The 17,579-nt window shown below is 38.6% G+C and overlaps 1 protein-coding gene and 1 pseudogene across 1 annotated transcript; one reads left to right on the forward strand and one right to left on the reverse strand.

The window, feature by feature from the left end:
- Positions 1-1,530: 1,530 nt before the first annotated feature.
- On the reverse strand, positions 1,531-2,140 carry LOC145799772 (uncharacterized). Its single transcript, XM_082889408.1, has 2 exons — positions 1,859-2,140; positions 1,531-1,773 (listed from the first exon to the last, which is right to left on the reverse strand). The coding sequence occupies exons 1-2, from the start codon at positions 2,138-2,140 to the stop codon at positions 1,531-1,533; spliced, it is 525 nt and encodes a 174-aa protein (XP_082745534.1).
- Positions 2,141-6,007: 3,867 nt separating this feature from the next.
- On the forward strand, positions 6,008-7,148 carry LOC114277526 (senescence-specific cysteine protease SAG39-like; annotated as a pseudogene).
- Positions 7,149-17,579: the final 10,431 nt, after the last annotated feature.

Genomic DNA, 17,579 nt, shown 5'->3' on the forward strand with positions numbered 1-17,579 from the left:
CCCTTGCACTCCCGTTCGGACTTTGCAATCTATTTGCCTTTTATTTTATTTAGTTTTATTTCATATTTTGGTTTCTCTCTCCAAACTCAAGATATTTATCGTCCTTGAATTTGAGGGGGGATGTTAATGTATATATGGTATATATTCCTAGATATATTAGGTACTGATTTCCTAGATATATTTGTATTGCCATAATTAGGTTTTTTTTATAAGATACTCTTTCTCAGCCTATAGATACATGCCTTCTATTGTCTATGATTAATTCATTGAATATAATACATATTTTTCCTCTCTCTCTCTCTCTCTCTCTCTCTCTCTCTCTCTACTATTATAGCAATTATTTTTATTATTAGGATAAATTACAAAATATACACCTTATGAGATTTGCATAAAATATTAATTGTTCCTATAATTGTGAAAATTATTGATGGAACCAGGAATTCATTTGCGGGCCGCCGGGGGGGGGGAGACATAAATAATTTTTTTTATATTAATTGATATAAACTACTATTTTTTTGAATTCAAAAGATAAACTAAAATTTAATATTAAATTAGTACGTAAAAAATAAAACAACCACATATTTAGCGAATTTAATATATGAATAAAAACAAAGTCATGTATTAAATAATTATTTATACAAATCAATTCAATCATCCATCAAAGTGGAACTCGATGTTGTTTCATATTTCGAAAGTCTTCAATGATTGACTTTGTGATAAAATTTTCAGCAATTTTCTTTTCAATGTACACAAGCAAAGAGTTTGTAACAAATTCATCTTCCATTTTGTTGCGAAGTCTAGTTTTGACAATTTTCATTGTTGAAAATGATCGCTCCGTAGTTACAGTAGAAACTGGAAGAGTAAAAACAAGTGTAATCACTCTGTAAACAAGTTGATAGACCGTAGATTTGTTTGTCCTTACCAACCATTGACATAATTTAGAAATAGTATATAGCCTTTTGTAGTCTACAGTTGAACTACATTATGCTCGTAATGGTGAAGTTGCCTTCTTAACTGTATTTTCTCTTGATTTGTGAAGTCTTGCTGATAAAAATTTTCTACTAACTAACAAACATCATCGATTCTAAAAGTTTCAAACACATCTTAAGGATCTAGAGTTGAGCTAAGATTAAGTAACTCTATTGCATGTTCACCGAACTGCCCATTTAATTCTTGTAGTTGAGAATCTATTGCTGTATAAAAAAATATCTACTCGATAGTAATGCTCAACTGTAAAGTCATCTTGATGGTCACGAGCTCGACCTTTTCTCCCAATATAACGAGCATTCATATTCCGAACATCTATGTTATGTACCTCACAAAATGATTTCACATTGGCTAGTAAAGCATCCCATTTGTCATCTCTAAATTTTGTAGAAGTGCCTTGGTGGATGAAATTAGATTCATAGCATTTAAGATGTCTTGAGATCGACATTGCAAAGCTTGACAAAGTAAATCAGTGATCTCCAATATTTCTTTCATGAGATGCAAAATAAAGACAAATTCAAATGAAGTCAATGTTTCATAAACTCAGTCTGCATCTCTTCGTTGGGAAGAAGTCGTTCCTTCATTAATGATGTTGAGAAGAACTTCATATGTTGGACTGAAGATTTTTATTAAGCTTGAAATTGACTTGAAGTGAGAACTCCAACTAGTATCTCCAGCTCGTTGTAAAGTGCCAATCTGGTTAAGTCCTTTTCCAGTCTCTAGCTCATCAATGTTAATCATATGTTCAATTTTTGAAGCTTGCACTACTTTCAACTCATTATTGCGCTTGCATGAAGCACCGACAATATTGACAACAAAAGTCAATTTAGGAAAAAAACTATGAATTGGGATAACATTTTTTTGATGTTACCTCTAAATCCAATTGCAAGTGATGTGCAAAACAATGAACATAATAAGCATATGGACAATCATTCAAAACCAATGCTTGTAATCCTTTCCACTCACCTCGCATATTGCTTGCACCATTGTATCCTTGCCCTCGAAAATTTTGAATATCTAAATTGTAATGAGACAATACAAAATATATTCCATCTTTTAGAGTTGATGCAGTAGTGTTAGAGACATGAATAAGCCCAAAAAAATGCTCTTTCACCAAACCATCTTTGTCAACGAATCTCAAAACTATAGCCATTTACTCCTTCTTTGACTTATCACGAGCTTCATCAACAATTATGCAATACTTTGCATCACCAATTTCTTCATGAATTGTATTCTTCACTTTGGTTGAAAAAATATGTAAAATTTCTTTTTGAATCTTTAGTGATGTGTAAGAGGCATTTTTCGGAGCTTTATCCAATACTTTAACAACATTGTTATTATATGAACCCAACAAATTCACTATTTGAAGAAAAATTTCGCAATTGATTGAATCTGGCCTTTCATCACGACCTCTAAAAGCACAACTTTGGAATGCAAGCAATCAGATTGTATCAATTGAGACCTTCAATCTTAGTCAATTATCTACAATTTGTTTAGAAGTGAAATTATCCAATATCTTTTGTATATGTTGAAATTGATTCATCAAGTTTTCACATGATTTCTAGGCAACATTGTGAAAAGAGTTAGGATCTTTCTCTATATGATTTAAAAAAGCACATTTTGCTCAATCCCTAACTTTCTTCCAATTCTTAAATCTATCAACAGTGAATGCTTGATGCCCATAATATCCAGATACACATGGTCTATAAAAAAGAAAGTATGGTAAACAAAAAAACTGCATCTTTTGCAGGTGAATATTCCAACCATGACGGAAATAGTTTCAACCATGACGGTTGAAAGCTACAAAGATGAGTTGTTGATCCAAATTTTTGATACTTTCAAAGTATAGGTTGGTATAGACCAGCCTTAATATAAGCTCGTCGAATTTCATCACGTTGATTAACATAATAATCCCAAATCTATATACGTAATCCAAGATCTTGCTCCAATGAACAAATATTAATTTCTTTAATATCAATTTTTTGAGATTTTGTTGGAGGATTTTCAGGATATCAACATTGGAAGTTGGCAATGATGCATTGTCAGCATTGACTTCTGCGGAACTTGCATATTTTCTTTTAAAAAATCTAACAATTGTACATGGCTTTCCCATAATGATTTACAAATCAAAATAGAATTCATTATATACATGATTAATATTTTACTTAGAAGTTAAAGCCAATTGCTAATGTAAAATATATATATATATATATATGTGTGTGTGTGTGTGTGTGTGTGTGTGTGTCACTGGACATTGAAATTTTTTGTGCCTAGAATAACAAATAAAATTAATAAAAATTTCATATAAATTTAAAAATTCAGAACTCAGATTCAACACATAAATTTTATACAAGTCTCAATTCATTTTAATTTTTAATTTATAACACTTAATCTGAATAAAATTAAATTTACCCAAATATGATAAAAAATTAAAAAAAACCCCTAGAAATTGTAATCATATGTACTTATTCATGATTTTTTTTTCTTCTTAATATGTAAAATTAAAAAAATTGCAATTGTATCAACTTGACATTGAAAAAAAAGATACTAGAAGAATTACAAATTGAAAATAACAATAAAAGAGAATATGAATCACATACTTGTAATGATGAGAAGATTAATAATAGAACCAACACTTTTTTTTTTTGGTCTCTATATTCCCAAGTTGATTTGACTCCATGCTTTCAATCAATAAGAGGACATGCATGTGCAACAAGTCAAACCCTTCTTAGGATTTTTTTTTTTTTTTGTTTATGTTTTTCGACTCTTTCTTATCAAGAAAAAGAAGTGTACTTTTAATTATATATATATATATATACATATTTTAATTTCATATTCAGTTTTTGCAGAGGGACCATCTTTGCTTAAACAATTATATATTATTGATATTTTGTTCAAAAGTAATATATATATCAACCCCATTTCGTAGCTCGAAATGGCGTGGGTCGAAAGGCCCGTATTGCTTTGTACACCCACCCCTTTTCTTTGTACACCCACCCTTCCTCTGGAAAACTCACACACACACACACACACACACACACACAGCTCCGTTCATCCCCTCCATTTGGTGTCATTTTTTTTTTTTTTTTTTTCAGAAGAAGTAGAAAATTAGAGGAGGAGGAGGAGGAGGAGGAGCGAGGAGGAGGAGGAAGGAGGAGAAGGACTGGAGGGGGCCGAATTATTAGGGCTGGAGGCGGAGGCGGGGGACGGAGGCACGATCGGGCGGAGGCAACGAGCTGCGAGCTGCGACAGCGGGCGGAGGCGACGAACGAGCTACAAGCTGCGACGAGGACGGCGGGCGGAGACGGCGGAGGTGACGAGCTCTTCTCTCTCTTTCTCCCTCTCTCCTCCTCTTCCCCTCTATTCTCCTGTGTTCAACGAAATTCAACGAAGAAGAAGAAGAAAATCGTAAAACAACGTTGTTTTCAAATTTCGGGCCATTCGACCCTCACCCATTTCGAGCTACCACCTATTTTTCTATATATATTCACCTGGTGGTCTACGTGTCAGTCTGTCCTGAAAATAACCAACTTCTTTCATTAATCAATCCTTAAGTCGACAATATATTTCAATTAATAGGTTTTAATGATATCAGTAATATATTTCAATTAACAGCTCTAATAATTTTATTATTGTATAGGAAGATAGTTGATTTTTTTTTAATTTTTAATTTTTTTTTGTGTGTCCATTTTGTTAAATGACAAATTTTGACAAAAAGGTACTTATAATTTTAAAAATCATAAGGGAGAATCTGTATTTTAAATAAATTTTATGTGGTGTGTTTGTAATTCACCCTTATTATTATGATCGGAGAAATTTCCCAACTACCCCTAATACCCACTTAAGAGGAGTGTTTGAACATCGCCATCTTGTTGTAGCCTAATGGCAAGTTTAGAACTGGTTGAGCCCAAAACATGTACAAGAAAGATCTGAAATTGCTGCTCATTGTGTCACAGGCTACAAACACAAGAAAATCCAAGATATAAAACAAACTAAATTTCATTTCATATTTAAGGCCTCGTTTGGGAATATGATTTTTTAATAATTTTTTAACTTTTTGATTAAAATATGATGTAAAAAAAAAACTAGTATGTTTGGAATGTCTTTTTGGTTTTTTACGAAAGATGTGCAAAAAGTAGAGGGAAAAGGGAATCTTTGACTTTTTGGTATAGATTGTTAACTTTTTAATTTTTTGAGTAATTTTTTGAATTTCAAGCTAAAACAGAGAGTTCCCAAACAAGGCCTAAAAACCAAAAAGAGAAAGACAAAAAGGACTACGTATTTAATTGATAGAGAAGTATACCTTCTCAGGCTACATTGGACATGCCCAAATTGGCACAAGTTTGATTTGTTTGTTAACCTCCTAAATAACAAACAAATTATCAAACAAACAGTTAGTTCACTAGAGTACCCAAGATTTTAAAGTGATATATAACATAAATTTCTCATTTAATTGATCAACGTTTACGTTAGTGAACTTGGGTCGTCCAAGTCATCACAATTTGCACGGCAGGTAGGGGATTGGTTCAACCCAAGATCTGAAATTGCTGCTCATTGTGTCACAACTACAAACACAAGAAAATCCAAGATATAAAACAAACTATATTTCATTTCATATTTAAGAACCAATAAGAGAAAGACAAAAAGGACTATGTATTTAATTTATAGAGAAGTGCACCTTCTCAGGCTACATTGGACATGCCCAAATTGGCACAACTTTGATTTGTTTGTTAACCTCCTAAATAACAAACAAACAAACCCACCCAAGATTTTAAAGTAATATATAACATAAATTTCACATTTAATTGAGCAACGTTTACGTTAGTGAACTTTGGTCGTCCAAGTCATCAAAATTTGCATGGCAAGTAGGGGACTTGGACCTTTCCATCACAAAATCACTTTGAATGAAATCATCAAGGAATGCTCTATATAAACCTTAACTTACCAAGATTGAAGAATACCTACCAATTCACAAGTTAGAAATATCATATTACTACAGAGCCATTTCAACATCTACAAAATGGTTTTAACACTCAAAAGAAAGTTTATTGTCACAACCTTATTAGTCTTGGGGTTGTGGGCTTCACAAGCCATGTCCCGCACACTACCTGGAGCATCCATGTCTGAGAGACATGAACAATGGATGGCCGATCATGGGCGTGTATACAAGGACAACGCAGAGAAAGAGATGCGCTTTAAGATATTCAACAACAATGTGCTATTCATAGAATCTTTCAACAATGCTAGGAATCAACCTTACAAGCTGAGCATCAATCAGTTTGCAGATTTAACTAATGAAGAGTTCCGGGCCTCTCATAATGGATACAGGATCCCCTCCCATGCAAGGCCATCTAAAATGACGCCATTCAGGTATGAAAATGTGACTGCAATGCCAGCTAGCATGGACTGGAGGAAGAAGGGAGCTGCCACCCCATAAGGATCAGGGTCAATGTGGTAAGTGAGGCAATCCATTTTTCTCAAACTCACCTAGTAAACTGCTACTATCAAATTCATTATTTTTTTTATTTTTTTATTTTTTATCTCTAACTTGTTGTGTTTGATCAATAGGAAGTTGTTGGGCATTTTCAACGATAGCTGCCACTGAAGGGATCACTCAACTCACAACTGGTAAGTTGATCTCACTATCCGAGCAAGAACTGGTGGACTATGATAGGAGTGGTAAAGATGCAGGCTATAAGGGTGGTTACATGGAGGGTGGCTTTGCATTTATTGTGCAAAACAAAGGCATTGCCACTGAAATAATTTATCCACACTCAGCAACTGATTGAACTTGCAACACTAAGAAGGAAGCTTCCCATGCAACAAAGATTAGTGGCTATGAAAATGTGCCTGCCAACAGTGAGAGTGCACTATTAAAGGCTGTGGCTAACCAACCCATTTCAGTTTTTATTGATGCTGGTCGAGCTTCATTCCAGTTTTACTCGAGCAGGATTTTCACAGGAGATTGTGGGATTGATCTGGACCATGGTGTCACTGCAGTTGGATATGGGACAACCACTGATGGCACCAGGTACTGGTTAGTCAAGAATTCATGGGGTATTAGCTGGGGTGAGGAGGGATACATTAGAATGTAAAGAGACATTGCTGCTAAGGAAGGCCTCTGTGGCATTGCCATGGATTCTTCTAATCCTACTGCTTAGAAACTAAAAGTAGCAATCTATTAATGGGGGAATCTTCATCTCGAATTTCCACTCTAGTCTCAACCGATTGTTATTTACCTATGCTTGTGGTATGTTACTTTTTCTTGTCTTGTAAATGTGTGTGATTCAAGCAGTTCTATGTATCTAAAACTTTATTAATGAAACTGCATTGTAATTATGGTCTCTGTCACACCCCACATCCAGGCATGACCAGCCGTGGCCCACAGGGACTAAGCCCTATGCACACGTAAGCCTTAAACATGAATCCATAATCACATTGAACAACTATACAATAGTCCAACAAAAAATAACCAAAACTCAATCTAGGGACATGCCACAAGGATAAATGGAAAAACCAACTGTAATCAATATCATTTAAACTCATGGGATATAAATAGTCCACATATCAAAATAATCCTAAATGAACCTCAACAAGAACAATAAGAAATATGCACAAACTTGACATAACAATCTAAAACAAAATAAATGAATATCCTAGAGGTCCATGCAATTGAGTCCCCACTACGCTACAAGTCCACTTTAAGTCCTTCTAACACCTAGAAATGATAAACAACTAAGTCAGCTGATAGCTCAGTAAGTACCAACATGGATAGTAAATACAGTTTTGAAAACAAGGTTCAATTCCAAAATAAGATATATATCACAGAAACTAGATTGACATATAGTTTGGTAAAGACAATCTGTTTCTAAAAGAAGGTTCTACAGTTCAACAGTTAAAATACTCATGTCTCTCAAGAATATGATAAATGACATTTTTCACTTAAAACAGATTACAACATGAACACCAATAATTTTCTGGGTACCAATAAAAAAAAAATAATATGCTACACAGTTCTCAAGGCTAAAAGCCCCGTTGGATCCAATACCGAATTAAGAGTCATCCTCAGGGTAGCAACCCGGGCATTTTCTCGAAGACGATCCGATTGAAGGTCACCTGGCTTAACCTAGGTCCTTTCCTTACAATCGTTGAGCACTAGAGTCATCACGGCCCAACTCGGATCTGTTCCCTAGTGGCCAGAGTGACCACACACAGTGGAATAATTTTCCCGGACTAAATACACATATGGTCCCAATAATCAATACACATCAATTTCGCAAAACATGGTAGTTCATCATTACAAACATGAGACCAAAACAAATAGTTTGCAGTATGCCAAGTTCACACATGTTTCAGAAATAATTTGACTCCATTGATAATATAATAATTTATAAAAATAGTTTAGTCCTGAAACAACAATTTAAATTTTCAACAGTTTAGGGAAGGGGAACATTTATAAAAATATGTAGCATGAAACTACTCACCTGAAAACGAAATAATATAATCCTTGAATAGAGTATGAAAGTCCAACTAGTGCCCTGAACCAAGTATGAAGACTACACGTCAGTAGCTACTAATTTAAACTACTAAAGAGAATAATAAACTAAGTACCCCACACTAAAGCGCACTAACACAGCTCAACCCCACTCACTATTACTCTTAAATAATACCTAAGTTAATGTTCTTTAAGGTCTAAAATTACCCAAGACATGGGTTCCTATCGAAACTTAACTAAAAGTAAGTTTAAGATAAAATAGAGTTTTAAACAAGTTTTCCCAATCTATTGGCTAACTTTGAAAATTACAAAACCCACTCCACACTGTTCAAAAAAATTCCAAAACCCTCCAGATAACAACTAATATACCCTAAGTTTCAAACACAATTGGTTTTACTTGCTTTGCTTATCAAAATAATTATTTACAATTAATTACACCCAAACAGGTTGTTTTCTACAACACTTTAAAGAAATTAATATTCTCTTAACATACACGGGAAATCAATGCAAGGCCAAAAATTTAAGAAACTAGACTCGTAACCGGTTCTAATGACACTGATTTGATAATTTTCGGATTTATATCCAAAGAGAACGATGCTTCTGAACTTATTGTTTTAAATCAATTTTCTGGACAGATTTGAACGCACCATTTAATATAGATTTCGACTCCCAAAAATTATGAGAAAATTTTGATATGCAATTCAATATGTAATTAATCTACTGTAAAAATTTTAGTTCAAAATTCATCCGTTTGATATGGTTTCTTGATTTTTAAAGTTTGTGATTCTGTAAATAATTTTTGGACTAAGAATTACACCATTCTTTATACATGAATTTAACTCCTCAGATTTCTTAATAGTATATATATATATATACACAAATTACATACACCTACAAGCTCCCCATCAATGAATTAAATCATAAAATAGAATAAGGATAAAGAACAAATATAAAATAAAGAAGAAAGTTAGAACCCTACCCCACACCCAAAAGTTCTTTGATTGCAACTTCTTCTCTTTTTTTTTTTTTTTTTTTTTTTTTTTTTTTTTCCTTCTCTCAAACTCTCTCCCGTGGCTGTTGTGTTGTTGCCTTATGTGGTGAACAAATAATAGAGTAGGGATTGTGTTTATTTTATTTTATACGAGTGGTGGGCACACATAGGTCAAATAAATAGATAAATATACAAAATATATATATAAGTTATATGCAACTCAAATGGTAAGAGTCTTATTTATTAACCTTGTGGTCTGCAGTATCGAGTTGTTGTTGTTTTACTTATCGAGTTGTTCTGTAAGTTGTTTGTTTTGTTTGTTGTGTCGGTTCACTACCTGACTTTGCAATACACAAGTATTCAATTTCCATCAAATCCCGTTTTGTGTAAAATGGTGTGATGCGATGCTCAGAATATAAAATGCAACACTTTTTCAATCAACAAGCTGTTTTCATTCCATTATGGTTTCTTTTTACAAAGAGTACAAGTTTTAAATCTAAGGTTGTACAATGTACAAACACTACTAGCAAAAGGAGAAATAAAGCAAAAACCATCTGAATCAGTGCCATCCAGCTCAGGATTGAGACATCCTCTTCATCCTCTTCCTCGGCTGAGCAGACTCTGCGCCATCGCCATCGACACCGCTATCGAAATCTGAGCCAGAGCCAGAACCAGAGGCACCTCAGCTCCCATCCTCGGAGCCCTCCTCAGCATCGTCGCCACCCTCAGAACCTGAGTCGGAGCCGGTGCTGTCGCCCTCGCCCGTGGATGACTCTGACTAGGGAGTCCCTAGCTCTTCATCCTCGCTGGACTCATCATCGTCATTGCGTGTGACAGGCACCCGACGTCTCCCTTGGCTGTGTGCTGGGATCTCTCTCCCTACTACTGAAGGAGGCTTTGATGGTCCTGTCTGAAGGGGTGTGACCTGAAAAAGGCAGTTTGAATACATCAACTACAGTATATGTATTAGATGCAAGTAAGTTATGCATAGTGAGTACATGCAGAAATCTAATATAGTATGTGAATGCAATGTGTCAGATGTGATCTATACATGCAGTGCATCAGTGCAATGAGGTGTCAGTTTCCGTGTCTCAGCAGAAGTATGACAAATGCAAGAAAATTAGAAAATTCCCGGAATCCCGTAGGAGGTCAGCATCATCTCTCTCCTCAAGATCATGCCCTCAAATGAGGCCATCACTTGGAGTAACCCCTCAACGTACTCTACAGAGGGCTGCAAATGCAAGTTGAAATCATGAGTGCATGAATGAGTAAGAATCTCAGTGAAATTGAAATGAATGAAAGCTCTAAAGTATACCAGTGGTGCACTGGGTGTCTTGACATATCGATGATTCGGCAATGGAGGCTTGAGCGGAATCTGACAAGGCACTCCAGAGATTCGCCAACTGGTCAGCTTAGTTGGGGGATCAGGCTATCCAACACACTGCCTAGTAGAAGGCATCCCTCTAGTCTCACCCCTCGGTGCCTGAGCCCTGCTCGTCGAAGGTGCATCCGCTGCCCGGGCCCTACTCGTCGAGGGAGCGCTTGTTGTCCGAGCCCTGCTCGGCGAAGCAATATCAGATGTCCTCCCAGTGGGAGCACAAATGCCTGCCAATGGAGGCATGAGGTATGCCTGGATGTAGGTCGTGTAGTCCCCCTCCCCAATGAATCAGTCTGCGTCCGCACCTCGTATGATGTCAGTAAGCTCCTGAGGAGAGAAACTCTCTGTGTCCCGCATAGATGGTGGGGGTGGCAAAGGAACTGACTGTAACGCATAAAACGCTCACCAAAGAACCAGGCTCGACCTACTGGCCCCTCGAGCTGGATCCGGTATCGGGGAAGCACCTTGAGCTCCATCGAAATGAAATCAAGCAAACTCCGGTATCGCCGCCCAAGGCTGCCATGTAATCTATAGATAGCGAGTGCATTAGATGCTAGTAGATGTGCAAAATGAAGTAAAGCTGAAAACAGAAAAAACTATGGGTTTTGAGTTACCTTAGTCAGTCTCACGGTGTCAAAGAACTGACACAAGTAGGGGAGGGTCTCCCGGGCCTTCGGCTGGCACTGACCGTCATATCAATGTGAGTAGGGTACCTCGGGCGACGTCTCTACCTTTAGCTCGGGAGAATACAGAATACAGAAAATGCAAAAAGCAGAGTATGGCACAGTGTATAAAAAGTACAGATGCAAGGCAGAAAGTAGATTGTGTATGTGCGATGTGTGGTGTGTGCAGTGTACAGAAAGTGCAAAGCAGGAGGCACAACAGAAATGTAAAGCTGAAAAGTAAAGCATACCTCTTAGGCTCTCCAATAGCCACCCAGTATGTTCTCGTTCTTGCGGGAGGTCGAGCTTATATAGCAGTAGAGGGTAGCAAGGCTAGCGCCTCCCCAATCGTAGTGTTGAACTTGGGATAGGTCCACTGAGGCACTCAGAAGATATAGCCCAATAGTGTTCCCTCTATCGGCGAACAAAGTGGTGCCAAAGTGGAACATGAGGAAACTTCGAGCGTACTGCTCTATAGCCTCGATCGTCGTAAGCTTTCCCCCTCTGAAGTGGTCGGTGAACCAAGTATACCGGACCAAGCCTGATGAGTGGTAAATAGGCAGATATGCTCCCAACAGATAGGTCCAAGTAGCCTCCCACTCGCCTATGTCAGAGTCGTATGGGATCGGTTGGCATCCCACCTCAAGGCCTATCAGCATGGCGAAGTCGTACGGGGTCATGGTCATGTCCCTGGTAGCAAAGAAATAGAAGGAGTTGGTGGTGTCCCACCATCTCTCTACCAATGCTCTTAACAAGGTCTTGCTCTCCATGAGACGCGAGAGCCCCGTACAGAACAAGCCAAACCCCGTCTCGTCAATAATCTGGCGCACGCCATCGGGGAGCTCTATATACCACTTCCTCGCGGTGGTGGACCCATACCCGCGGGTGAAACTGTAGTCAACCTGTGTGAATGGGCAGAAATACAGTGTGTATGTGTGTTCAGAATGGGCAGAAATACAGTGTGTACATGTATGAGCAGATGAACTATGGTGCAAAAGTGCGAGCTATGCAAGAAATGTAAAGTACATCACAAGAAATATAACAATACAACATGTACCTCAGAGGCATCGGAGGATAAATGGGACTCCAGCTCCTGTAGTAGAAGATCTACAGGCGCGCGTCGTGCAAATCCTGTGAAGTGGCGCACCGTGCCAGGTGGTAGCATATGTACCGCGGGATGGTACACCGCTGGATCGAATGGCCGGACTCTCGGCGGCAATGGAATGTGCCTGGGCTCCCCCTCCATCCTCGAAGGACCCCCGTCATGTGGCGCGTCGTCTGCCATCTGAAAGGAAGGTGAAAAATGAGCAAAATGGACAAAAAGTGCCCAAAGTCAACAAAAGTCAACTCTCGGGGAAAGAAAAAGTCAAAAAAGTCAAAGCCCAGGAAAAGGTGCTAAACTCAAGATTGACTTGAGGGAAACAAACCTCAAATGGAGAAAATGGAGAAAGAAGCTTCGAAAACAACTTTTGATCGGTTCAAAACGAAGAGAATTGAAAGGTTTTAGCGAATCAACTTCGCGAGGGGCGTTGGAAAGCGTGTGCAGTATAGATTTGAGAGGAAAAAGAGTCTATAGACAAGGAGGAAGGGATTTCGGCATTGTGGGTGTGAGAAAAAGTGATTTGGATGTGTGTTTTTAAAGTTCTCTAAGTAAAATGGCCAAGCTACCCTGAATCTGCCACAACTGGCCGGCCGACCAGTTTTTGTGGCCGACTGGCCACATAGGTGGCCGGCAATGCTTCCTGGTGGCTGGCAGGTTCTCAGTGTCCCCTTTGTATGTTTTCAGACTGTTTTGAGTCCTTGGTTCACAGGAAAGTGTAAGAAAAGTTCATTTTTCAGCCCAAAGTGTCTGCCAAAGTTCAACTCATGTATTCGATGCGTGACTCATCGTTAGCCGGCATGCACGAGGTGTATCCTTTTTGAAATACATTGTAACTCCTCCGCGAGGTAAATCGGGAGTTGTCTTTGAGTCAACTTTGCCAAATATGCTTTTGTCGTGGCATAGAATGTGCATTGCTTTCATCGTTGCATGGAGCATGCATTTTGAATTTGTTATATTGAATATGCATTACCATGTTTGCGTAGGGCATGCATCTTGCATTGAATATGCATCGTTGATTATCTTGCATTGAATATGCATCTTGCATTGCATATACATCGTTGTCATTCATCTCGCATGAGACATGCATTGTATTGCATTGTATCTATCTAGTTTCTTTCTCATACATGCACGATATTGTATGTACGGTTCATTTCAAGCTAGCGCAACTAGACGTTATTGTATGTACGGTTCATTCAGACGAATTCCGGGTAAAATCGTTTCTCTCTTTCATCTCGTTGGTTAGAGACATTTGGGTACACCTGGTGTCTACATCGTCATCTCATTGGTTACAGACATTCGAGTACGCTCGATGTCTACACTGACTTTCCGTGGGTTAGAAACACTAGGTACACCCGGTGTTTACACTGACACCCTGTTGAAAGCGTTTGGGTCGTATGCTCGATGTCTGTTTCCTTTCCCTCTCTCGCATGTGATACACTGAGAGGTGTTTCCTTGCCCTCTCTCGCGTGTGATAGGCTGAGAGCTGTTTCCTTTCCTTCTCTCGCGTGTGATACGTTGAGAGGTGTTGCCTTTCTCTCTCTCGCGTGTGATACGCTGAGAGGTGTTTCCTTTCCCTCTCTCGCGTGTGATATGTTGAGAGGTGCTTCCTTTTCCCTCTCATGTGTGGCACACCAAAAGGTGTTTCGTTTGAAATGTCGGGTATTCCCGGTGGTCGCTTTTAGCCTTTCCTGCATGAGACGCAGTGAAGATTGCATAGTTTTCTTACATCCTTTCGATGAGAAACGAGGTTTGGCTTGTGAGTTTCGCGTGTTGCATGCTTATATGCTTACTTCTTCTTATGTGTAAGGTTGTTTTACCTTGTAGGTTTGCTTAAAATGTTGTATTTATTTTGCATAAATGCTTCATTACAGCCCTCTTTGCATAATCATAAGTTATGTTCTGCATTGTGCATGTTCTTTGCATTTTGCCCCTGACTGCGGGCACATCTGTTTTGTTATCTTGCCTATTTGTCTAAGTCTTCGGCCTTGTCAAAAATGGGTCGTCTCTGGGCTTTGACATTCACTCCCTTCATTTCGTGACTTCTGAGTTCTGTCAAAGAGGGGCAACTGTAGACACCCCATTTTTGACTGACCTTAAGACTTAGACGTCATTGTTTGTGCACGCGATGATTGTGCATGTTTGTGCTTGGTTTGAGCGCCCAAATTTCTCAGCTAAGTGTCTTGTCTTTGAGCCTGTTAACCCTTTGTGTTTTGGCCTTGTTTTTTGTCCAAACCTTGGTGCCTCTTGCCTGGAAGGGAGAAGGACCTTGCCCGCCACTTTTGGCTATTGTCGGCCACTTTTCCTTCTTGCCAGCCACTTAAAGTGGCCGGTCGGCAAGGGGAGGTGGCCAGCCGGCCACCTGAAGTGGCCGACGGCCAATTTTCTCTTTTTTCAGATATTTTCAGATCTTTTGAGCCAGCTGTTGAACACTAAGACTCATCCTTCATACACGTGTATGGAGGGATGAAGCAAGCTTTTTGCTTGCTTGTTCTATATAAGGGGAGCTCCCTCCCCCTATTTGAGGGTTCTGAAATTTTAGAGACAAAATTTCACTCTCTCTAGAACTCTCCCTCTCTCTCTCTCTATATATATATATTGCTTGAAAGTGAGTTTTCTTTGCATTTTTTGCACATAACCCCCTTAGCCAAACACCCCTACCTTGGAGCTGAGGTTCTTGAAGGCTTTGTTTGGGCTCAAAAAGCTGGTTTTTGGCTCAGAAGTTGCTTATTTAGCTGATGTGCTTCAAGGGTAAGCATTTACCCCTTTTAAGCTTGTTTTTGTACACTTGTTTGGGCCACCTTTGCATGTTGTTTTGGCCTAGTTGTCAACTACAAAAACCTTTATTTTTAAGTGTTAAAAATGGTTGTTTGAGGCCCTTTTGGAGTTAGGGGTGGTCCACTCTCATTTGTAGCTTTATTTGCTAAGCTTGGTGCCATCCTTCAAAGCTTTTAAAACACCCTTTGTTTGGCCTTTCTACCACTGAAACTTAGAGGTTTTTCAGTGGTAAAAAGTTGGTTTTGAGTACCAAAATAAGGGGGGTGGTCCCCCCTCTTCACATCTTGTTTGCATGTGTTAATGGCCTAGTAGTTGAGCATGTTTTTCTACCATCTTTTGGCTTGTTCTCAGCATGTTTTTGGCCCTATTTTAACTCTATTTGGGCTGGTTGGAGCACCTCTTGCTTGCTTCTTATACTTGTAGTGTAATCATGCTTGCTAGCCTAGCTTACTTGATATTGTAACCTATCATTTTAGCATGTGTTGGCTTCACTCCAACACATTTTTGCTCATGTTTAAACTCTAATTTGAATGGTCTTGATCCCTTGAGCCTTGCTTTGTATAGCTATAGTGTAAATGGCCTTGACCAGCTTTGTGTTTTAAGCCCTTTAGCATGCTTTATTTGAGTGATTTGCATGATATGGCATCATTTAGCATATGATTTCAGAGCATATTCCTCTGTCATACTCTCACTTAGCATGATATGGCATCATTTAGCATATGATTTCAGAGCATGAAATGTGGGATGTTTCATACTCAAAGTGACGAAACGTGTTACATTCCTTGGTCGCCAACACCCTTGATCATGCATGATAGGGTGGAGGCATTTTGTGTATTGTTTGTGCAATCACCAAGCTTATGCAAGCTTGGTTTTCGGGCTACCATGCTTTGAGATGCTTGGTTGGTGGTTTGAAAACTGAGCGCCACACTCCTTTGAGCTTGAGACATGATGAGGAGTGTGGCAGTGCATACATATTTTTGAAAATACATTGTTGTGTCTCTATTGTTCTCTGTTGCAGCAAAACCAAGAGCCAGGAACATCAGGTGGCCGACCGGCCAGTCAAGGTGGCCGACAGCCACTTTTTGTGGCCAACCGGCCACCAGTCCAATTTTTGTGCAGAAATGTTTCTATTTTGAGGCAAAAGCAGGGTGGAGGTTGGTTCAATGTTCAGAAATCATGGCACGTGCAAACAGAGGCAATTGAAGGCAAAGCAGTGGATTTCCTAGCGGACGCCAACCGAGCATGCATGTCACCCTCGCTCGCAAAGCCACTTTATCGTTTTAATTAGTTAACATACCTAATTATTCGAGTGTTGTAATATTTTAGCTAATTTGTGTAATTAGTTATTTCATTTGGTTTGTAATAATTAATTAGCTTAGATTAGTTAATTAGTTGGTTTGTAGTAAGTAGCTTAGCTTAGATTACCTTAGCTTATTTGTTTAGACCCTCCTTCCAGAGGGCACAATGTTGTAATAAGTGTGCGTGGATGTGTGCATGTCTTCCAACCCTACGTCTTTCTCCCTTTTATTTAACCGCTTTCGATGGTTAGATTAGGGCACATTTTGATTAGCATACCATATGCTTGCATGTTTACACCATTCATTTGTCTTGCATGCACTGAGCTCGACGCATCATTCAAACTGCACTGTATTTCAATACTTCTTTGAATACGTATTCCAAAGCATGTTATCAAGTTGCATTCATATGCCTTCTTAGATAGCTGAACCCATTTAGTTGCATTATTGCATGTGTTGCGTTAGGCATCTTGTATAGTTAGGATCATGCATATTTCTAACTAGCTTTTGTTTTGGCTTGGAGTACACTGTAAGTGTTTACGCTTTAGCATCTTTGCATGAGTGTGAGTGTTGCCGTGTTTAGCATGCTTTCCATGAGGCTATTTGCTTAATTGATTAACTGCATGAATGCCTATGGATGAAAGCTTTGTTGCTTGAATTTGGACAATTCATCAAATGTGAGTTCTAAGCCCACTTTGCGAAGTGGCAAATCATGTTTTAAAGCCCACTTGAGAGTGGCAAATCCGCGCTTTAGCCTACTTGCGAGTAGCACTTTCAAACCATTTTCAAAAACAAACATGAGTTGTTTTGTTCAAATTCTCGTGATCGAGTCTATACTTGTATGCTGTGCGCAGTACATAGTAAGTTAGATTAATAACCGGAATAGGAACACAT

This window comes from Camellia sinensis, chromosome 9 (genome assembly GCF_055761805.1).
Source record: "Camellia sinensis isolate YWXY chromosome 9, ASM5576180v1, whole genome shotgun sequence".
NCBI lineage: Eukaryota > Viridiplantae > Streptophyta > Magnoliopsida > Ericales > Theaceae > Camellia > Camellia sinensis.